A 24,812-nucleotide genomic window follows, 5' to 3' on the forward strand; every position below is an offset into this window, starting at 1 on the left:
AGCTGGTTCCGATGATGAGCTGTCATTGGGTCAAAGAGTGAAGTGATATTCATATTCCAGCTGGGATGGATGAAGTAAACGAAATTCCAAACCCACTCTGTTAGCCATGGTGACATTGAACAAAAACAGACGTGTGCACGCACGCACACACACGCACGCACGCACGCGCACACACACACACACACACACACACACACACACACACACACACACACACACACACACACACACACACACACACACACACACATAGCCTATACACACGCCAACTTGTGATAGCTCTCAAGCAAATGATGGATTGCTTTGCATTACAAATACCCCCAGGTGAATTTAGCAGTGCATTTGACTAGAGATCCATCATGAACAAACCTCAGAATGACTATATTAGCATTTGCTTTCTAATCTACACAATACTGACTAACCCATTCAAACCATGACATGATTTAATTGGGATTATTTGGTAAGTGTTCACATTATCTTCTGGTCATTTTGAAAGGAGACTGTATACATTTCAAACAGCTATGTCTATGGTGGATATTTAACAAAGAGTTATTCTAAATGTCCAGTCAATCTGAATAGGACTATGTGTCGGCTCTTCACTGTGGCCATAGCCATGAGCAGAAGGCTGCTTTCTCTTCCTACCTTCACAGTTGTGAGGGTAGGAGGATGTTACACACATGATGTGTGTGTAACACTCATGTGCAGTGGTGTAAAGTACTTTAGTAAAAATACTTCAATGTACTACTTAAGTCGTTTTTTGGGGTATCTGTACTTTACTTTACCGTTTAACTTTTACTTCACTACATTCCTAAAGAAAATAATATAGTTTTTACTCCATACATTTCCATATAGTACTCGTTACATTTTGTATGCTTAGCATGACAGAAAAATTGTCAAATTTACGCACTTATCAAGAGACCATCCCTTGTCATCCCTGCTGCCTGATCTGGCAGACTCACTAAACACACGTTTCATTTGTAAATGATGTCTGAGTGTTGGAGTGTGCTACTGGCTATCTGTCAATTTAAAAAACAAGAAAATGATGCCGTCTGGTTTGCTTAAAATAAGGAATTTGAAATGATTTATACTTTTACTTTTGATACTTAAATATATTTAAAACCAAATACTTTAGACTTTTACTCAAGTAGTACTTTACTGGGTGATTTTCATTTTCACTTTAGTCATTTTCGATTAAGGTATCTTTACTTTTCATACTCAAGTATGAAAATTGGGTACTTTTTCCACCACTGCTCATGTGTTAATATCAAAATGTCTGGACAATCAACGACAGGCCGAGCCACAGTCGTGACTCCAGACTCCAGTCCAGACAAATCAGTGTGAAGCTGCAGTAGGTGGTAGAGGAGCAGCTTGAACTGAATCCACCGATGAGCACGAGGTTATCAACAGAATGCAGCAAGACTACTGTGGACTGAGAGAGAAGCTGTGCATCAACAAATAGCTATGTGGTTACTAGGTGCTTACATGTTTAAACAGACAACTGGAGAATTACAAAGTACTTACAATACAGTATATGACGTGTTGCTAGCATAGATTAATATACAGCATACAGTACACTACATCTGAGTCAACAAATCACAAATTTGTCAAACAATGTTCATATTTGTTTTATCTATGCTGTATGTAACTGTATAGTAAATATGAATGAACTAGAGTGTAAAATGATGTTATTTGTAAAGAGTGTATGGTGGATATCTCTCCGAGGACTACCTTGTTGAATGGGTTAAACTGAATTCTGGATGGAATGAATAGCCAGGAGAAGGAATGCAGTAAGCAGCAGATTCTCAACGGTGCTGTAGCAAACATCAAAAGGGATTAGGATTATATGCAGGAGGGGATATACACAGGGCTGACACACTGTGCTGCACGTGCACATGCACACACGTTCATGCATGCACACACACAAACGATGCATGCACGAACGCATACACGTCACTAGCAGAAACATTTGCACAGATAGTCGGTACACAGACACATGTGAGTCATTTATCAGAGCGACTTGGGTTAAGTGCCTTGCTCAAGGGCACATCGACAGACTTTTCACCTAGTCAGAACTGGGATTCAAACCAGCAACCATTCGGGTACCGGCCCAATGCTCTTAATCACTAGGCTACCTGCTTACATACACACACACACACACACAAACACACACACACACACACACACACACACACACACACACACACACACACACACACACACACACACACACACACACACACACACACACACACACACACACATACGTTCACACATATTAACCAGTATTTAACCATTTCATTATGTGTGATTAAATGGTTACGAGGCCCTGACACGTATGCACAAAGACGGCCCTATAAAAAGCCCCCGTGGCCGTCCTTTTTCTACAACATTACCCAGAGGCAGGGCCCGGCGGAACACCCTTAATAATCATCAGAGAGAAAACACTGTCAATTAGCATATTCATTAAGAAACTGAAAAGATGGCCTCCATCCATATTCTTCTTCTCTTTTTCAGGGCTTCTTTCTTCTCAGGGTGGTGATGAGTCACTGCAGGGGTTTTATCTTTTCAGCTGCTTAGTGTAGCGTGGGACGTGCCAGTCCCCCACATGGAAAACTATTAGCCTCGGTGTGACGCAGGACACGCGTGGAGCACGTGTCCCTCCTGTCTCTCTCTCTCTCTCTCTCTCTCTGTGTCCCTCTCCTAGCCACCTATGCCCAGCCCCCTATATCACCATTGTCCGTCTATTTCGTCGCTCTAGGCCGTCTGTCTGTCTGTCTGTCTGTCTGTAGCTCCACGTATAAATGTGCCCGTTTATATATTCCCCAGCCTTTCTCTTATCAAAATCAGTTACCAGGATTCAGGAGAGAAGCAAAATACAATTTTTCCTGCACAGCATGAAATCCTATTTGAATAAATGTGCAGTTGAGTGTCTTTTCGTTTCCACAGTGGGTGAGATAACATGGGTCGCCAACCCCAACAAGAGTAGACTACATTAACTCAGTGGAAGAGGATTTGGGTGATTCTCACCATAATGACAGCACATTTGAAGCTAAATGCGGAAACATAACAAACTCTTCTCTGTTCCCATGACAATCTTTGTTTTTGTCATAGCAACACATATTTACGCGGCAAGTAGCCTAGCGGTTAAGAGCGTTTGGTCAGTAACCAAAAGGTCGCTGGTTCGAATCCCTGAGCTGACTAGGTGAAAAATCTGTCGATGTGCACTTCCTGTAAGAGAACTTGCAAATTAGAATTGTTTTAAATGCATGACATTTTGGTAAACACTGATGAAACCAGCATAACACTACACTGTTAAACACAGATCTCTGTATCTCTGTACAAACGTATGGGGCGTTATTTATTTCTGATGGGGTGCTTATCAAAATAAAGGCATGCTTGATCACATGAATCTGACCATGGGATACTCAGACAGCCTCAAACACTCCTAGTTGTTAATAGGTCCCCTCCTAACTCTGTATTCATATTGTAGAGTGTAGCACTAGTATTTGTGTGGTGGACTTCGCTAAATCAGATCATGCAGAAGGGTCATTTGAAAGGGAGGGGTACAGTGTGTTTCCTGGAGTGCAGGTTTGATTGAATTCAGACACAGTATTCATTGGGAATGTGGTGAGTGAAATATTAAACAACAGAGTGGAAGGAGCACATTGTGTGTCTAAACGACAGCTTCTCTGTAACAACACCATAGCTTTTCTATAGTCTACCATGACTTTACTATCCTGACCAAACAATGTTTTTCTGTTGACTGACTTTGACGGAGCCAGGGGATCTTTGAAGCATGAGTCATCACTATCTCCCGCTCGCTTTCTCTCTGTGGGGTCATGAGTCATCACTATCTCCCGCTCGCTTTCTCTCTGTGGGGTCATGAGTCATCACTATCTGCCTCTCTCTTTCTCTCTGTGGGGTCATGAGTCATCACTGTCTCCCTCTCTCTTTCTCTCTGTGGGGTCATGAGTCATCACTATCTTCCTCTCTCTTTCGCTCTGTGGGGTCATGAGTCATCACTGTCTCCCTCTCTCTTTCGCTCTGTGGGGTTGTGAGTCATCACTACCTTCCTCTCTCTTTCTCTCTGTGGGGTTGTGAGTCATCACTATCTTCCTCTCTCTTTCGCTCTGTGGGGTCATGAGTCATCACTGTCTCCCTCTCTCTTTCTCTCTGTGGGGTTGTGAGTCATCACTATCTCCCTCTCTCTTTCCCTCTGTGGTGTCTGCTCCTCCTATCTGCTCATTTCATATGTCCGGGTTCACCCTCCTCCTCCTACCCCCCTTCCTACCCTCATTGCGTGAACGCCAAGCTTCCCCGTTATCTCTCCACTACCCAGAATTCCCCCAAAGTAATTAGCGTCTTTACATTGCCTCTGCACTGGGGCTGATACGGACTGAAGCCGGGGTGGCAACCATCTTACTGAGGGATTGGGCGAGCACGGCGAGTCATGAGAGTATCACTTGAGAGTAGCTTATAGCTAAAGTGGAGCCTCCTCAGAAGTGAATACCTCGTTAATGGAAGTGTTAAACAGAGGAGCGGCAACAAAGTGCGCAAATGGGCAAAGTGTGTCATTCGTGGAATTTCTATGGAGCCGACAAAAATTCATAAGACCCATTACTCATTGGTTGAAGTGAGGGAAGAGAGGGAGGCAGTGACATGCGCAGGTTGATGCTTTTAAGAGAAGCTTCGCTTAACAGCCTGAATAAAGAGGAGATTCAGCTGTAATGGAAAGAGGCATGCTGCTTTTCAGGCCCCAATGGAGCTTCGCTGAGTCACTGCTGGAAATGGCCTGAATCACTTCTCCTTATTCAGACTCTGGCTAGTGCACAGAGAGCTTCATTTGGTTAAGAATAACACGAAACAAATCGGCGCTGCATTGCTAACACAGAGCGAATAACAACAATGTCCTCTGCGGTGAGGCCAAATGTAGGAGACACTGCGTCTAATGGAAATGTATTTGCGGCTACCCACCTACCACCTTCCCACCACCGGGTAAACGTATTCCACCCTGGATAAGAAAATAAATGTAAGCCAATTAAGGTGGCAAACAATTTGGGGTAATGGATTTGATCCATCGGCAATATCACAGACACGTAGGCACATATCGACCGCTGACAAATGAACACAATATACTGAGCCGCACAGACACACACACACACACACACACACACACACACACACACACACACACACACACACACACACACACACACACACACACACACACACACACACACACACACACACACACACACACACACACACACACACACCACAGAGCGTACCAAAGTCCACCAGCTTCACCCCTCCTTGTGTGGTCAGTAGGATGTTGTTGCCTTTGACATCCCGGTGGATGGTCTTGTTGATGTGCAGGTGATGGAGACCCTGTAACAGTAGAGATAGTAGTAATATAGTAAGTCTTCGGAAAGAGGGCCATTCAACTCATAGTAGGGAAAAGTAATTTTCAGTCTTTGTTTCTCGCTCTCTATCTCCCTATCTCTCTCTCTCTGTCACAAGTCCATCCACCGTTCAAAGAGCGTGCTTACCGTGAGGGCCTCGTGTATGATATAGGCAATGATCGCCTCATCCATTCTGTCCCCTCTCTTCAGCATGCCTTTGGCCAGGTCTGTCACCGAACCTCCATTGCAGAGCTACAGGCACATAAGAAAGAGAGAAGACAATGGCTTTCCTTTACTAAACCGTAAGCGTGAGTCAGCATATTCTGGCCAAAGCCGAGACAATAAGCTTAAACCTAGATATGCCACATCTAGATGTGCATACTGTAGCTTCGCATTGTGTAACACCCCTCTGATAAAAGCGCTGGGTACAAAATTAAGATTTCAGAAGGAATCTTCAAAGCTCTGAAGACCATGGTGGTGATAGTTGATTATTTTGTTCAATCTCTCTACACTTATCTATTTGAAACAGCTTAGGGGGAGGAAGGAATCGTGCGTATAGAGAAAATGCAGATTCTCCTAAGAGGGGTATAATCGGCTTTGTGATGACTAAACTGTAATTATTAAAGATGTGCGAATCGAGGTCCTCGAATCAAGCACCTCCGCCTACTTTGGAGACTATTTCTGTCAGGAAGATTAAAATCCATGCATATGCATATGCCTTGATGAAAACCCATGAAAAGTGTTTTAAAGTATACATTTGGCAGAGAGCTTTACTGAGCAGCATTTCAAGGGAACACAGACTTGAGTCATTGGATTTGTTTTCAATACCAAGTAATCAGTGCTCATTTTACACTACAATTTTTTTAAATAAAACCTAAGCTTGATTACACAACAAATCTCTCGTATGAAGAAATGTAACTTTCTGCATACTACGTAAGGTTGCTATGTTACAGTGTGAGTAGTAGAATCTATCTCCTTAAAGTGAGCTGTGGCTCGATTATCAATGTCAATGCCTGCCTGAAAAATCACAGAAAACCACAGAAAATTGCCCTACGTGTTGCCAAGGCAACAATAATACCCCATTATTTTGGGCTGTCATCACCTGACCTCCAGATAAAGAGAAAACGCCCTTGAGTGCCGACTGAGATGTGGAGGAAACAGAGTGCCACATAATAGTACAATCTAAGTAGCTGTGTCTAAGTACTTTATAGACTGATGCAATGACATCTCATCTGCATCAGTGGGAAGCTTGAATCAAGCAATAAATATTTTGTCTATGCACTCTCAGAAGTGGTACTTGTTTTGCCTGCGTTTTCATGAGGAATTGCATGCATAAAAGCATTTAGCATTCTAAAAGGGAAATTTCTATTTGTCTAATTATGCATAGAACACTTATACTCCTATAATCAGAGACATCTCTGTCTCGCTTGGGAATTGAAAGGATAATGAGGGAAGAAAACGCAGTGGTTACAGAAAATTAGAAGCACCCTCTTGTGGAGGACAACCTAAAAATGTTTCACCATAATTCTCAGAGTGAGTCACAAAACACAAAGTGTAATCATCAATGCAATCATGTCTACTATGATGTAACGGTAACAAGTTACATAGAGTTTATACCGTTTTTGTGATATTTGTTTCCATGATCATTCACAGGTCATGGAAATGCAAACAAAAACAATGTTTTAATACTAAATTCCCCAAATATATGAGGATGGGAAATGGATCGAGGAAAAATGCAGTAACACGACCAGGCTTTTATAGATAGCTTCTCTGTTTGTGACTTTGTAAGGAGTTCCCAAAAAGACCAAGAGCCATTTTCTGATCTCATTAACATTCTGTCCACATGGCCCAAAGCCATTGTGCACTGTGGTTCTGCCCTCATGTTTCTCTGCCAGTTACATGCATTCATTGAGCTAACCACAGGGAGTTGTAATTTGCCTGTTCCACTTAGCCTACAGTTTACAGTACACAGTGTGCACTTTTTAAATGGGAGAAGGGGAAAGGAAACGGTTGGAATATACAGTCATGGCCGTAATTATTGGCACCCTTGATAAAGATGAGCAAAAAAGACAAATACTGAGCTATATTGTATGCTCCAAAACATTTGAAAGCTATATTATTTGAAACTAATAAAATGACTCACAAAAAAATGAAATTACTATAAAAAAGATAGGGGTCAAAATTATTGCTGCCCGGTTTCAACCACTGGTGTGTGTGGCCAAAGAGCCCCAAAACAATTTGTCATCGAAAGAAGGATGCATAATACAGAAAAGAACCCCATACTAACAGTAAAATATGGCATCCGAGCTTTGAAGTTATGGGGCTATTTTGCTTCCACTCGTCCACTGGCCTTGATGAGGTCAACGACACAATGAACTTTACCCAGTACCAGGACATTTTAGCCAAAAAAACTGGTTGCCTCTACCAGGAGGCTGAAACTTGGCTGCAAGTGGATCTTCCAGCAAGACAATAACCCCAAGAACTAATCAAAATCCACAAAGAAATGGTTAATTGACCGCAAAATACGGTACGGGAAAAAAAATAAAAATGTATGAAATGTATTCACTACTGTAAGTCGCTCTGGATAAGAGCGTCTGCTAAATGACTAAAATGTAATGTAAATGTGTAAAATCAACATTTGCAATGGCCATTTCAGTCTCCAGACTTGAAACCCATTGAAAACCTGTGGTTTCAATTGAAGAGGGCAGTCCGTAAACACAGATGAAGGACATGAAGGAGCTGGAAAGATGGATTGGTCTAACGGCTCAGTGTTGTTATCCTGCCGTAGTAATAAAAACAGTGGTGCCAATCATTTTGGCACGTAAAAATCTACAAAAATAAAAAGATACCTTGTTAAATAAAATCTGAGCAGTTGTGTTGGCAGAAAATAATAGCATTTCTGAATTTTTTGGGAACACACAATATAGCTCAGTATTTGTCTTTTTTGCTCATCTTTATCAAGGGTGCCAGTAATTTTGGTCATGACTGTAGACGTGATGCTTTGATATGCTTAAATTCTCCTGTTTTCTTATGTTTCCTTCAACACTTAGATACGGACGACAAGACGTGATGACGACAGACAAGATGTGTGGCAGCCAGGTGGTGTATTGTTAGGGAAGTCAGATGATGTCAAGCACCCTTCACATGTGAGAGCTTCACACAGACCCCTAGAGGGCTGAACATGGGCGAACTGATTTGCCCACGCAAAGACTAAACCATGGTGTGTTGTCTCTGCATGTCTGTCTGTCTGTCTGTCTGTCTGTCTGTCTGTCTGTCTGTCTGTCTGTCTGTCTGTCTGTCTGTCTGTCTGTCTGTCTGTCTGTCTGTCTGTCTGTCTGTCTGTCTGTTTCTGTCCTGATGATATGGAAAAACATTGTTAAATAGAAGCTCAGTCAAAACCCCAGTATTCCAGAAACTGTAACAGTAATACTTCACCTTACTTCCTGCAAGCCCCGGCTATTTCCTATCAGCCTTTGTAGACAGACTGCAGTCAAGCAGAGCGTATCAGAAGCCTCTGCAGACAGGAGCGTCTCAGAGAGCCGGCTGAGCCTGACGTCAGAGTCCACATCACTGACGAGATCACCTGTCATCATTAAATTACACAGGGCAAGGCAGACCGATCCATTTTAATGAGCTAGCTAGGATCCAGGGCCATGGCATTAGCCAAGCTAAACGTTAGCGCTCTCTCTCCCAGCCACACTGTTTGGTCTTCTAGAGTGCCCCATTTAACGCCAACATTAATTATTTTGGACATGTTGAAAGAGGCAGTCGCCCCCGCTGGCTGACTAAAGACGACGTGTGAAATTTCACACTTAGCTACATTGTTTTCTATTTGGGATTACCTAGATGTAGCATATTAGCTTATTAAGTTCTTGCATTTGAGTCACTTCAAGTCATGTTGCCAACTACTGTTACAGGTACACATCCAGAAATAGCTAATTCCATCAATACCCGCATTTGGCCCTAAACCAGAACCCATCAAATCAGAAGGAACTGGCTCTTCTGTCAACATTGGTCAAATATCCCCAGAGTTCAGACAAGTCTACACGAAGAAAATATACTTTGTCAGATATTGGCTTCGTTTTGAAACCTCATGGTTATCTCCCCGCGAGAGACTGTGAGCACAACATTATTACAGTCAGCTTTGGACAAGACATCAGCATATTTCTTCACATGTTGTATGGAAATGACTTGAGACTTAGGGGCTAATACTGTTAGCTGCCATCACCGGCTCCATCCCCCTACCTTCTGCTAGACTAGCTGTTGGATTTAAAAGTCTTAGCCTGCTATTTATACCCACAATAAAAATGGAGGGATGGTATGAAATACACAAACTAGTTACCACAACCGTAAAGTCATAAACCCCACCTATTTCAATCTATTTTCTTCAAATCAGATGTTAAACCTAACCTTAACCCTAACCACACTGCCAACCTTATGCCTAACTCTAACCTTAAATAAAGACAAAAGCACATTTTGGTTTTGCTGAATTTTTTACGATATAGACATTTTGACTTTGTGGTTGTGGTAACTAGTGGAAACGCCGATGATGATAGCTAACTAGTAGTAGGGATATGAAGCTTTCTGAGCTCCATACTGGGTCATCATCATTGCTATACTGGGTCCTGTCAATCATTAGCTAAGAGCTGTCAGTGGGTACTATGAGTCATCACATGATGATCCCGCCTATAGGATATGTGGACCTTAACCAATCACCACAATGCAACAAGACAGCTTCAAAAGAAATGCATATTGTGAATCACCATAGTTCTTCTTTGTCAGCTCAAAGGTTTGGCCAGTATGCCTCGAAACAGAACAGGAGATGATCCAATACAGATCAGGTGCTGCTTTTGTCATGTAAATGTTTTTAATGGATCAAAGACCATGAAAAAAAGAAGAAGAAAAGATGATGAGGATGTCACAAATATGTATGCCCCCCCCCCCCCCTCTCCATACCCACCTCTTTTGATTGGGCATTCCATTTTAAGCTTGGAGACGTTTTCTCTACAGGTGCAGCTAGTTATATTGAGCAGTATAATTGTGCAGATCTATGTTTACTGCAGCACAAAGCGATGTCTCCATAAAAGGACACAAAGATTTCTTGTAAGAACAGACACGCAATTTTTTTTTCAACATGTACATATCTCACGTTTTCCTTTGTTACTTTTCAACTTGTAACAAAAAGGATGTTTTATCATTGTGTGTGTGCGTGTGCGTGTGTGTCTGTGTGTGTATACGTGTGTGTGTGAGTGCACGGTGTGCGTGTTTGGTCCTCAGGCCAAGGTCTCTGATTTCTGACTGTGTTTAGTTTAAAGCCCTAACAAACAAAGCCATTATAGACCTCATTGTCAATCAATAACGGCCAGAGTTGGAGACGACTTGGAGTCAGGGAGAATAAGGACAGTGTTTTTAAGGGAGTAAAATGCAGGCTTGAAGACAACAGAGCTGAAAGACAAACAGTGTGTTTCAAAAAAATAAAATGAAACATGATTAGACGCATGTTATTAGCACCTTATATGAAATGATTTCACAGCTTAAAGTGTAGAACAGAGCACTGGATTGCTGTTCAAATGAAGGTATTGGGTACACAAGGGCAGAGCGGCCGAGGGTTTGAAGCAGCGGCACACAATGATTGATATATGTGAGTAAAAAAGCAGAGTGCCGGGCTATTTAAACGTCAGACCACGGATCCATCTTCTCAGCTCATTTCACAGACGGAACAATTATCTACCCCTATCATAGGGATCGCTGTCTCAATATTTATGTCTCCTGGTGTATAATGAACGCAATCTCCCCCCTGTTAGTTTATCTGCATTAAACATGCCATCGCTGCGATGATCCTTCATTATTATGGTGGGATGGTGGTCATAGAATTGATGGTTGCAGTGTGCTCCAATACTTATCATGCCAACGTGCTTCACGGTAATTGTTTGGTTGTTTTGGATCCTTTTCATTGGTTTGAAAATAAGTCTGGACGATATTTAGCCATGTATGTAACAATATGTAAAAGCTGACGGCAACTGCCATAACACTGTGATAATGGCACTACTGATGACACTAACCATTGTTTGGGCGTATTGCTGTTCAACTAGCTTACCTACATAAGAGTTTGCATTAAAGTTTAAGTCTGGTGTTATCAGCTCAGAGGTTATCCTTTGAGCTGTGATACTGAATGACATGGCTACAAGTATTTTTACATCGGCTTACCTTTACTCATTTCGCCGCACCCGCAATAACATCTGCTAAACACGTGTATGTGACAAATAAAATTTGATTTGATTCGATGACTTCCAAAAGCACACGCTGTAAGTGTAAGACAGGGTGTCATTAGGCACCGTATCTCTGTGAGGAACTGGAACCTCGACATTGTGTAGAAACTCAGTGAGGGGAAACAGTAGTAGTCAGGCATAGGTATAGCTAGCCCTGCACATAGGAAGTCACTCGTATCAGACAAACCACTATACATTTGTTAAGTAGCTGACCAGCACACACGCATTATTTGATTCTGGGTGCAGAGATTAAAAACATATGTGAAGCCAGAACTACCCAAGATGCTAGCATTATCCTGCCAACCACTTCACTCCCTGGCACTCGAGGCCTTATTTTCTTTTATACAACAGGTGGGTGTAATCCTGGATGCTGATTGGTTAAAACTTAAAGTTACCACTGGCTAAGGCTATGACGTTAAAATGCCTATTTACTGTTCTATCTCACTGCCCAATCCACTGTCTGATCAGCCCAACCAGGCAATTTATAAACTTGATCTCCACCACAAAAAATAGCTGAGATTTGTATAAACGTTGCCGTCTATCTCTCCGACGTTTGCAACATTGTTTCAATATCAAAACTCAATTTGCAGCTGTTCCACCATAATGAAGATGTTGGGAATCTAGACGAGACAGACAAGCAGGCAGCTTTACTCAGACAGTCGAAATCATGAACCAGCATCCTTTTTATGGATATATACAAAGAAATGTCAGTGGAAAAAGAGGTCAAAAGAAACTAAATGCAGCTGGTTTGCTGTCATTCCAGCTTCAGTTTTATGTGATTGTGTTAGCTGTGTAGTTGGCTAGCTCCTCTGAACAGTGTCCTGGCGAGAGAGCAAATATTCTATGCCAGGCAAAATCGCACATCATTAGCTCATTGTTATGGATGTATCGAAATAAATGTCACTAGAAAACAGCTTAATCAAACACAAATGCTGCACTTTGCTGTTATTCTGGCTGCACTGTTTGACATGACTGTGTTAGCCGAAGTTGTCTAGCCAGCAAGCAAGGGATAAGAATGTTGCTAGCCATCATGGCAACGAAACATTTAGAATGAAGGTCCATAGATTGAGAACGAAAAGACTTCACGACTGGGTCTCGTCTCTGGCAACTTAACCGATAGAATGAACAACCAGCCGGCTTGGGTAGCAACCCTAGATTTGTGTCAGGACTATATCTCATGGAAGGATTAAATAGTATGAATATATTAATCAAATTAACGTCTTTAATGAAAATATGTCAATCATTATTTGAATATGATGGTACACAACACCTGTGCCAATATATCCTCCGAACACCAGCTTCTCAGGCATTATCACTTAATTAGCAATGTGTTATGTGCTGTTAGCGAGGAGAAGACTAATGTCCACTGATTAAAATGAAAATCATAAATACAACATGGGCACAGAATAGACAGCAATATCAATTTATGACTAATACGATGCTGGAAGAGCTATTAGTATCACAAAGATAATAATACAAAATGTAACATTGGGCTGACGTTATAGAGGTTGTTTGCATAATTGATAATAAGGGACTGAAACACTGCTTTGTGTGTTTTGCTATCACAGACTGGAACATGTTCTGGGATTCTTCCGATGTCATTGAGGAGTACACCACATCAGTCACTGGCTTTATCATCAGTCACTGGCTTTATCAATAAGTGCATCGAGGACGTCGTCCCCACAGTGACTGTACATACATACCCCAACCAGAAGCCATGGATTACAGGCAACATTCGCATTGAGCTAAAGGGTAGAGCTGCCGCTTTCAAGGTGTGGGACTCTAAGCCGGAAGCTTATAAGAAATCCTGCTATGCCCTCCGACGAACTGTCAAACAGGCAAAGCGTCAATACAGGGCTAAGATTGAATTGTACTACACCGGCTCCGGGCTTGCAAACTATTGCAGACTACAAAGGGAAGCACAGCCGCAAGCTACCCAGTGACACGACCCTACCAGACCTAAATCACTTCTATGCTCGCTTCGAGGCAAGCAACACTGAGGCATACATGAGAGCATTAGCTGTTCCGGACGACTGTGTGAGCATGCTCTCCGAAGCCGACGTGAGTAAGACCTTTAAACAGGTCAACATTCACAAGGCTGCGGGGCCAGACGGATTACAAGGATGTGTGCTCCAAGCATGTGCTGACCAACTGGCAGGTGTCTTCACTGACATTTTCAACATGTGCCTGATTGAGTCTGTAATACGAACATGTTTCAAGCAGACCACCACAGTCCCTGTGCCCAAGAACATGAAGGCAACCTGCCTAAATGACTACAGACCCGTAGCACTCACATCCATAGCCATGAAGTGCGTTGAAAGGCGGACAATGGCTCACATCAACACCATTATCCCAGAAACCTTAGACCCACTCCAATTTGCATACCGCTCAAACAGATCCACAGATGATGCAATCTCTATTGCACTCCACACTGCCCTTTCCCACCTGGACAAAAGGAACACCTATGTGAGAATGCTATTCATTGACTACAGCTCAGAGTTCAACACCATTGTACCCTCAAAGCTCATCACTAAGCTAAGGATCCTGGGACTAAACATCTCCCTCTGCAACTGGATCTTGCACTTCCTGACGGGCCGCCCCCAGGTGGTGAGGGTAGGTAGCAACACATCTGCCACGCTGATCCTCAACACTGGAGCCCCTCAGGGATGTGTGCTCAGTCCCCTCCTGTACTCCCTGTTCACCCATGGCTGCATGGCCAGGCCCATCTCCAACACCATCATTAAGTTTGCAGACGACGCTACAGTGGTAGGCCTGAGCACCGACAACTACGAGACAGCCTATAGGGAGGAGGTCAGAGACCTGGCCGGGTGGTGCCAGAATAACAACCTATCCCTCAACGTAACCAAGACTAAGGAGATGATTGTGGACTACAGGAAAAGGAGGACCGAGCACGCCCCCGTTCTCATTGACAGGGCTGTAGTGGAGCAGGTTGAGAGCTTCAAGTACCTTGGTGTCCACATCACCAACAAACTAGAATGGTCCAAACACACCAAGACAGTTGGGCACGAGGGCACAACAAAGCCTATTCCCCCTCAGGAAACTAAAAAGATTTGGCATGGGTCAGATCCTCAAAAGGTTCTACAGCTGCAACATCGAGAGCATCCTGACTGGTCGCATCACTGCCTGGTACGGCAACTGCTCGGCCTCCGACCGCAAGGCACTACAGAGGGTAGTGCGTATGACCCAGTACATCACTGGGGCTAAGCTGCCTGCCATACAGGCGGTGTCAGAGGAAGGCCCTACAAATTGTCAAAGACCCCAGCCACCCCAGTAATAGACTGTTCTCTCTGCTACTGCATGGCAAGCGGTACCGGAGTGCCAAGTCTAGGACCAAAAGGCTTCTCAACAGCTTTTACCCCCAAGCCGGTGCCTGTATATAGCCTCGCTGCTGTTATAGCCTTGCTACTGTATATAGCCTTGCTACTGTTATTTTTTACTGTTGTTTTTATTTCTTTACTTACCTATTGTTCACCTAATACTTAAAAAAAAAATGCACTGTTGGTTAGAGCCTGTAAGTAAGCATTTCATTTCAAATACAATTTGATTTGATTTGATTTGATTTCAAAGACAGGAGGACATTAAAGTTGAATTCAAGTTACTCCTAACTAAACTCCTAATTATGTTAGTTCATGGCTTTTTCATCACAAAGTACCAAGTAAATTTAAAAAGCCATGTGAAATAAGATCTTAAGAATTACATTTTTTTTTTTTAACTAGGCAAGTAAGGTAAGAACAAATTATTATTTACAATGACGGTCCAGGAACAGTGGGTTAACTGCCTTGTTAGGGGCAGAACGACAGATTTCTACCTTGAGGATTCAATCTAGCAACCTTTCGGTTACTGGCCCAACGCTCTAACCACTAGGCTACTTGCCGCCCCATAAATAGCACAGCTCCTTGGGTTTACCATTCAACTATGAGGGCCAAAAATATCAAGGTATACAATTTAGGTCGACAATATTCCCAATTAGAGAATCAAATTGGTCCCTTTATTGGTATCTTTGAAGTTTTGATAGGGTTGATGTCTCAAACCTTCAATGGACCCAGATTGGGAGCAAAAGATGAAAGCTCCCTCATCTCCCCACATCCGCTATCTATCATAAAGGAGTCCACTAGAGAGACTGAGTTATAGCACAAGAGCAGAGCCCAATGAGGCCCAATGAGGAAGCAACAAAGTGAAGGATGCAATTTGTGCAGATCGTCGTCATAATGAACGGCGTGGCATGAGGAGAGGGGATCCTCTGGGTCACAATGAACCATGGAAAATTACAGTTCAGAAGGAAGGACTGTAACCATGGTGATTGCATCCTCTATCACCCATCCTCGTCCCTTTGTATTTTCCCCTCTCCCTTTGTATAAATACACACACATGCACACACTCTCATACACACACTCACACACACACAGATGCACGCACGCATGCACGCACGCACGCACACACACACACACACACACACACGCACACGCACACGCACACGCACACACACACACACACACACACACACACACACACACACACACACACACACACACACACACACACACTGCGTCCAGAAACGCGACTGGCAGGCAGTGATTTCAGCCCCGTGGATTAGTCTCTCGGATTTGGGCCGCTGGCTTGTGGTTTTTGCATGAGGAAAGAGTTTGCATACAGATATGCAAAACACAGTGGGGATAGAGAGCAAACAAAGTAGCAAAGCTGACTGAACTTGCCCAAACACTGGCTTTGCTTTCTAACCCGCGGTAATTGTGCTCCACTGAAATACCTCAGGGAGCCCTAGCGAGGACTTAAAACAAAGGCACAATTGGTACATATCAACACCTGCCTTGTGACAGAATAGGCTTTACTCTAACTAAGACTGCAGACCTTGATTGGTATCCTTTGGAAGTCTGAATGGTGTGGTAACATTGTATTCAGAGTATGCTTATGCTGATTATGCTAACAGAAAACCTCTGTCCTCCTGCTGGTAACATTATTGGTTTGAAGTCCGACTTTCATTCAGAGAAGAGCCTGACATCTAAAGTCAGACAGGTGATTAAACGACCCTTCCACCGAGAAGGAAACTGAGGAGAGCCAGGCAGAAACATAAGCTGGCGATGTGAAAACTATCTACTGGGCTAGCATTACACAGAGAGGGGATAGATGATAATGTTCAAGCCCTCTGAGCTTGGATAACAGAAATGTGTGAGCTTTGTTCAAGCTTGGCTACTTTACCTTAGATTACAGACTTGTAAAAGAGGCTAGGGCTGAAGCATCACACAGAACACAGCGGCACGGAGAACAACATCAGTTAAGAAGCAGGCCAACAAATAACCTTCCCTGAGGCATAGCAGAGAGGCCGCTTGTCCTGCATGCTTCGACAGGGGCTCACAAACAAATGCCGGGGACACACATGCACACACAATCACGTGCACACGCAAGTGCACATTTACATTCACAATCACACTCACACAACTCAAAAACGCACACACTTACACTGGCAAACACTGTTCGGTAACATACAGAAAATATCCTACATCTAGCCCTACATACAAAGATATTATGTGATTAGACACAGATGAACACACAACTGGAATCTGAACATCTAACACAGACAGCATGTGTGACTTCTGGCGCTGTGAGCTTTCCCACCAGGCCTCTTGGGTCAGCTGACCATTATTACCAGCCATTCATATTATATTTGAAACAGTCTCTCTCGATCTTCACGGCAGTAACTCAAATTTGAGGGTCAAATTTCAGACAGCAAAAAGCTCAGCTAGTGGCACATCAGATCTCGCTAACACTTTCCTCAGACCCAGGTTGACCTCCATAACACGTTTGTCTGGAGCTTGGCATTCTGGGGGAAATACAATATAAAGGATGCAGAGCTACGGGCCACATTGCCTCTCACAATCATAACATCAACAAGGTCCCCCTTGAATTTTTCTCTCAAATAACACCGTTTTCATAATTGAGTCATGAAATTCACACGAGGTACGTTCAGAAGGATAAGGTTGTTTTTTATTTTTTGAATAAAAAGCAGCAAGGCAAAAGTCTCAGACTTCACTGTAGTTATTCTTCCTCTTGAGCCAGCCAAATACTGTGCTTGACTTGACATGTTGAAATGAGGAAATCCTTTTTAATCGAGGCATTACACTGTACTTGCAATAGAATAGTTAGTAACACTGACAAGCTTACTGGACTGCTGACATTGTGCCTTTGTATTGTCATAAAAACTCACTACTAAACTGTAACAACACATGGTTAAGTTAGAACAACATTTATACATGTTGATCTTTTAATGTTCATGTTTATGTGCGTTGTATAAAAGGGTCACCTGGGGATACCTGCTATAATCTTGAGGCACATTGCTCAGCTAAATCCTTTACCTGATGTTGAGTCTTACTCACACCAATACTGAACATAAGCTTCCCATGATGGGGCCTCCAGAGAAGGTATCCCCAACTCAGGTCCTCCAGAGCAGTTATGTTTTCTGGTTTTCCATCCATACCTTTCAATCAACGACTCTGGTCAATAAACTGTATTAATTGATCATTTAAAACCATTGACTGGAGAAGAACAGCAAATAAAGTGGCCCTTGACGGCCAGCATTCAGGACACCTATACCCTAAACACTACTGAGCTGAGCTGAGCCAAGCTGAGCTAAACTGGTTATGAATGCACAATAAGTTGCTCGAACTGTGCTGGAAAGGACAATGTGAAAACAAAATGCCTGAGCCAGACGATACAGTTGAAGTCGGAAGTTTACATACACCTTAGGCAAATACATTTAAACTCAGTTCTTCACAATTCCTGATATTTATTCATCCTAGTAAAACTTGCCTCTCTTAGGTCAGTTAGGATCACCACCTTATTTTAAGAATGTGAATTGTCAGAATAATAGTAGAGAGCATGATTTATTCCAGCTTTTATTTCTTTCATCACATTCCCAGTGGGTCAGAAGTTTACATACACTCAATTAGTATTTGATTGGCTTTGCCTTTAAATTGTTTAACTTGGGTCAAACGTTTTGGGTAGCCTTCCACAAGTTTCACACAATAAGTTGGGTGAATTTTGAACCATTCCTCCTGACAGAGCTGGTGTAACTGAGACAGGTTTCTAGGCCTCCTTGCTCGCACACGCTTTTTCAGTTCTGCCCTCAAATTTTCTATAGGATTGAGGTCAGGGCTTTGTGATGGCTACTCCAATACCTTGACTTTGTTGTCCTTAAGCCATTTTGCCACAACTTTGGAAGTATGCTTGGGGTCATTGTCCATTTGGAAGACCCATTAGCGAGCAAGCTTAAACTTCCTGACTGATGTCTTGAGCTGTTGCTTCAATATATCCACATCATTTTCCTGTCTCATGATGCCATCTATTTTGTGAAGTGCACCAGTCCCTCCTGCAGCAAAGCACCCCCACAACATGATGCTGCCACCCCTGTGCTTCACGGTTGGGATGGTGTTCTTTGGCTTGCAAGCCTCCCCCTTTTTCCTCCAAAAATAACAATGGTCATTATGGCCAAACAGTTCTATTTTTGTTTCATCAGACCAGAGGACATTTCTCCAAAAAGTATGATCTTTGTCCGTGTGTGCAGTTGCAAACTATAGTCTGGCTTTTTTTATGGTGGTTTTGGAGCAGTGGCTTCTTCCTTGCTGAGCGGCCATTCAGGTTATGTCGATATAGAACTCGTTTTACTTCAATCCTATAGAAAATGTGTGGGCAGAACTGAAAAAGCGTGTGCGAGCAAGGAGGCCTACAAACCTGACTCAGTTACACCAGCTCTGTGTCAAGCTTGGGCGTAGTGGGTGAGGAATCAAGCGCAGGAAGCAGCGATACAGGATAGTGGCTTTTAATGAGCACAACGGCGAAACACAAGCCACCCCAACAGCGATCCAGAGCGCACACAAAACAATGTGCCCCAAACACAGGGGACAGAAAACAGTCGGCGCAAAACCACGCACTAGAGCATAAACACAATCAGCGTGAACACAAGCCAAAATACAGAGCAACACAATCACGTACAAAAACCATACATCCTACGCTAACCTAAATAACCCCCCCTTTCTAATGACTAACCCAAAACAGGTGCGTGCCTACCTAGACCTAACCAAACGAAAGTGAAACAAAAAGGGATCGATGGCAGCTAGTAGTTCGGCGACGACGACCGCCGAGCCCCGCCCGGCCGAGGAGGGGCGCCACCATCCGTCACTGTCGTGACAGTACTCCCCCCCTGACGCGCGGCTCCCGCAGCGCGCCGTCGCCGGCCTCGAGGACGCCCCGGAGGGCGAGGCGCAGGGTGATCCGGATGGAGGCTGTGGAACTCCCGGATGAGCGCTGGGTCCAGTATGTCCTCCACCGGTACCCAGCACCTCTCCTCCGGGCCGTACCCCTCCCAGTCCACGAGGTACTGCAGGCCCCTCGCCCGGCGTCTGGAGTCCAAGATGGATCGGACTGTGTACGCCGGGGGCCCCCCGATGTCCAGGGGGGGTGGAGGGACCTCCCGTACCTCATTTTCCTGCAGCGGACCAGCTACCACCGGCCTGAGGAGAGACACATGAAATGAGGGGTTAATACGATAATAAGAAGGAAGTTGTAATCTGTAACACACCTCGTTTATTCTCCTCAGGACTTTAAATGGCCCCACAAACCGCGGACCCAGCTTCCGGCAGGGCAGGCGGAGGGGCAGGTTCTGGGTCGAGAGCCAGACTCTCTCCCCTGGGGTGAACACGGGGGCCTCGCTGCGGTGCCGGTCAGCGCTCGCTTTTTGTCGCTCCCTGGTTCGTTCCAGGGATTCCTGCACAGCGTTCCAGGTCTCCCTTGAGCGCTGCACCCATTCCTCCACCGCAGGGGCCTCCGTCTGGCTCTGATGCCATGGCCCCAGGACCGGCTGATAACCCAACACACATTGGAATGGTGACATGTTGGTGGAGGAGTGGCGCAAAGAGTTCTGAGCCATTTCGGCCCATGGCACGAACCTTGCCCACTCCCCTGGCCGGTCCTGGCAGTAGGACCGCAGGAACCTGCCCACCTCCTGGTTTACCCTTTCCACCTGCCCATTACTTTCGGGGTGAAACCCCGAGGTCAGACTGACCGAAACCCCCAGCCGCTCCATAAACGCCCGCCACACTCGGGACGTGAACTGGGGGCCTCGATCTGAGACGATATCCTCGGGCACCCCGTAGTGCCGGAAGACGTGGGTGAATAAGGCTTCCGCGGTCTGCAGGGCCGTAGGAAGACCGGGTAACGGAATCAGACGGCAGGACTTAGAAAACCGGTCCACAACGACCAGGATCGTAGTGTTGCCCTGAGACGGCGGGAGATCGGTCAAGAAATCCACCGCCAGGTGGGACCATGGTCGTTGTGGAACCGGGAGGGGTTGTAATTTCCCTCTAGGCAGGTGCCTGGGAGCCTTACTCTGAGCGCACACCGAACAGGAGGAGACATAGTGCCTCACGTCCCTCACCAAGGTGGGCCACCAGTATCTCCCACTAAGACCACGCACTGTCCGCTCAACCCCTGGGTGACCCGAGGAGGGAAGCGTGTGAGCCCACCGAATCAGCCGATCGCGAACACCGAGCGGAACGTACTTACGACCCACTGGACACTGCGGAGGAGTAGGCTCCGTCCGTAACGCCCGCTCGATGTCCGCGTCCACCTCCCAGACCACCGGTGCCACCAGGCAGGAGGCTGGAAGGATGGGCGTGGGCTCGGTGGACCGTTCCTCGGCGTCATGGAGACGAGACAGTGCGTCGGCCTTAGTGTTCCGGGAACCTGGGATATACGAGATGTTAAACCGAAATCTCGTAAAGAACATCGCCCACCTGGCTTGACGCGGGTTCAGTCTCCTCGCCGCCCGGATGTACTCCAGATTGCGGTGGTCAGTCCAGATGAGAAAAGGGTGACGCGCCGCCTCAAGCCAATGTCTCCACACCTTCAGGGCTCTGACCACAGCCAACAGCTCCCTGTCCCCCACATCATAGTTACGCTCCGCCGGACTCAACTTCCTAGAGAAGAAGGCGCAGGGGCGGAGCTTGGGGGGGGGCGCCCGAGCGCTGGGACAGCACGGCTCCTACCCCAGCCTCGGACGCGTCCACCTCCACTATGAAGGGCAAAGAGGGGTCCGGGTGCGCCAGCACCGGGGCGTCGGTGAACAAAACCTTCAGACGACTAAAGGCCCTGTCCGCCTCCGCGGACCACTGCAACCGCCCGGGCCCCCCTTCAACAGTGAGGTAATGGGAGCCGCCACCTGCCCAAAGCCCCGGATAAACCTCCGGTAGTAATTGGCAAATCCCAAAAACCGCTGCACTTCCTTCACCGTGGTGGGAGTCGGCCAATTACGCACGGCTGAGACGCGGTCACATTCCATCACTACCCCTGATGAGGAAATGCGATACCCCAAGAAAGAGACGGCTGGTTTGGAAAACTCACATTTCTCAGCCTTGACGTATAGGTCATGCTCCACCAGTCGCCCAAGCACTTTACGCACCAGAGACACATGCTCGGCGCGTGTAGCGGAGTAGACCAGAATGTCATCGATGTACACCACTACACCCTGACCGAGCAGGTCCCGGAGAATCTCGTCCACAAAGGATTGAAAGACTGCGGGAGCATTCTTTAACCCATACGGCATGACGAGGTACTCATAATGGCCAGATGTGGTACTAAATGCAGTTTTCCACTCGTCCCCTCCTCGGATACGCACCAGATTATATGCGCTCCTGAGATCCAATTTCGTGAAGAAGCGCGCCCCGTGAAATGACTCCATCGCCGAGGCGATGAGAGGTAGTGGGTAACTGAAACCCACTGTGATGGCATTTAGACCTCTATAGTCAATGCGCGGGCGCAGACCTCCCTCCTTCTTCTTCACGAAAAAGAAGCTCGAGGAGACGGGTGAGTGAGATGGCCGAATGTATCCCTGCCTCAAGGATTCAGTGACGTATGTCTCCATAGCCGCTGTCTCCTCCTGAGACAGGGGATAAACGTGACTACGAGGAAGGGCAGCGCCCACCTGGAGGTTTATCGCACAGTCTCCTCGTCGATGAGGTGGTAATTGGGTCGCCTTCGTTTTACTGAAGGCGATAGCCAAATCGGCATACTCTGAGGGAATGCGCACGGTGGAGACTTGGTCTGGACTCTCCACCGTAGTCGCACCGATGGAAACTCCTATGCACCTGCCCGAGCACTCATTTGACCACCCCTTAAGAGCCCTCTGTCCCCACGAAATCTTAGGGTTGTGAGTGGCTAGCCAGGGAATCCCTAGAACCACTGGAAACACTGGGGAATCGATGAGGAAAAGACTAATCCGCTCCTCATAACCCCCCCGCATTACCATGACCAGAGGTACAGTGACCTCCCTGACCAGCCCCGACCCTAGTGGTCGACTGTCTAGGGCGTGCACGGGGAAGGGTTGGTCCAACTGGACCAGGGGAATCCCTAACTTAGCCGCGACCCCACGGTCCATAAAACTCCCTGCTGCGCCTGAATCGACTAGCGCCTTAAACCGGGAGTGAGGGGAGAAACAAGGAAAAGACACTGACACATACATGTGACGTACAGGGGGCTCTGGGTGAGGCTGGTGCTGACTCACCTGAGGTGTCAAAGGAGCGCTCTGCCTGCCGTCTGGACTCCTAGGGGAGTCTCCCCAGCACCGATCCACAGTGTGCCCTCTGCGACCACATGAGGTGCAGGAGCGACCTCCCCCTCCAGTCTTCCTGGCTGCTGCCCCCCCTATCTCCATAGGCGTGGGAGCAGGAGGGCTGGAGGGTGGAATGAGCAGGGCCCGGGTCGGACGTCCGCGGGCGGCCAGCAGATTGTCCAGTCGGATGGACAGATCCACCAGTTGGTCCAGTGTGTGAGTCGTGTCCCGACAGCGAAATCCTGCGCGCTCCTCGTCTCCTGCCTCAGGTGAAACAGCCGCTCACCCGCCGCTCTCCCCTCCGGGGGATGATCGAATACTGCCCGAAAGCGGCGGGTGAACTCTGGGTAGTTGTCCCTGGCTGAGTCTGGACTGTCCCACACGGCGTTTGCCCATTCCAGGGCCTTACCCGTGAGACAGGAGACGAGGACGCTGACGCTCTCCTCCCCCGAGGGAGGGGGACGAACGGTCGCCAGGTATAACTCCAACTGGAGTAAGAAGCCCTTACACCCAGCGGCCGTTCCATCGTACTCCCTGGGGGGAGCGAGTTTCACCCCACTGGCACTGGGGGCTGTGGGTGCTGGGGGGGGCGCAGGCTGTTGGACTGCCGCGTTCGGGGGGCCGAGAGCGCGTCGGTCCCAGCTCTCCAGGCGCGTCAACACCTGATCCATGGCGTTCCCCAGCCGGTGGAGCAGGGTAGAGTGTTTGTCCACGGTTTCCTCCATGGACATGGCTGGCGCTGAAGCTCCTGCTGACTCCATTACGTTAGGGTACGTGATTTCTGTCAAGCTTGGGCGTAGTGGGTGAGGAATCAAGCGCAGGAAGCAGCGATACAGGGTAGTGGCTTTTAATGAGCACAACGGCGAAACACAAGCCACCCCAACAACGATCCAGAGCGCACACAAAACAATGTGCCCCAAACATAGGGGACAGAAAACAGTCGGCGCAAAACCACGCACTAGAGCATAAACACAATCAGCGTGAACACAAGCCAAAATACAGAGCAACACAATCACGTACAAAAACCATACATCCTACGCTAACCTAAATAACCCCCCCTTTCTAATGACTAACCCAAAACAGGTGCGTGCCTACCTAGACCTAACCAAACGAAAGTGAAACAAAAAGGGATCGATGGCAGCTAGTAGTTCGGCGACGACGACCGCCGAGCCCCGCCCGGCCGAGGAGGGGCGCCACCATCCGTCACTGTCGTGACACTCTGTCAGGAGGAAGGGGCCAAAATTCACCCAACTTATTGTGGGAAGCTTGTGGAAGGCTACCCAAAACATTTTACCAAAGTTAAACAATTTAAAGGCAATGCTACCAAATATTAATTGAGTGTATGTAAACTTCTGACCCACTGGGAATGTGATGAAAGAAATAAAAGATGAAATAAATCATTCTCTCTACTATTATTCTGACATTCCACATTCTTAAGATAAAGTGGTGATCCTAACTGACCTAAGACAGGGAATTTTTGCTAGGATTAAATGTCAGGAGTTG

General features: G+C 46.1%; 1 protein-coding gene across 1 annotated transcript in view; it reads right to left on the reverse strand.

The window, feature by feature from the left end:
- myo3a (myosin IIIA) overlaps positions 1-24,812 on the reverse strand; it is an 80,368-nt gene that overhangs the window by 41,871 nt on the left and 13,685 nt on the right. The window contains exons 4-5 of the mRNA XM_029755810.1: positions 5,550-5,654; positions 5,289-5,388 (exon numbers count right to left, since the gene is read on the reverse strand). Of these exons, the coding sequence (XP_029611670.1) occupies positions 5,289-5,388; positions 5,550-5,654 (205 nt within the window). The remainder of the gene's footprint in view (positions 1-5,288; positions 5,389-5,549; positions 5,655-24,812) is intronic.

The sequence above is a fragment of the Salmo trutta genome, chromosome 6 (assembly GCF_901001165.1).
Source record: "Salmo trutta chromosome 6, fSalTru1.1, whole genome shotgun sequence".
Lineage (NCBI taxonomy): Eukaryota > Metazoa > Chordata > Actinopteri > Salmoniformes > Salmonidae > Salmo > Salmo trutta.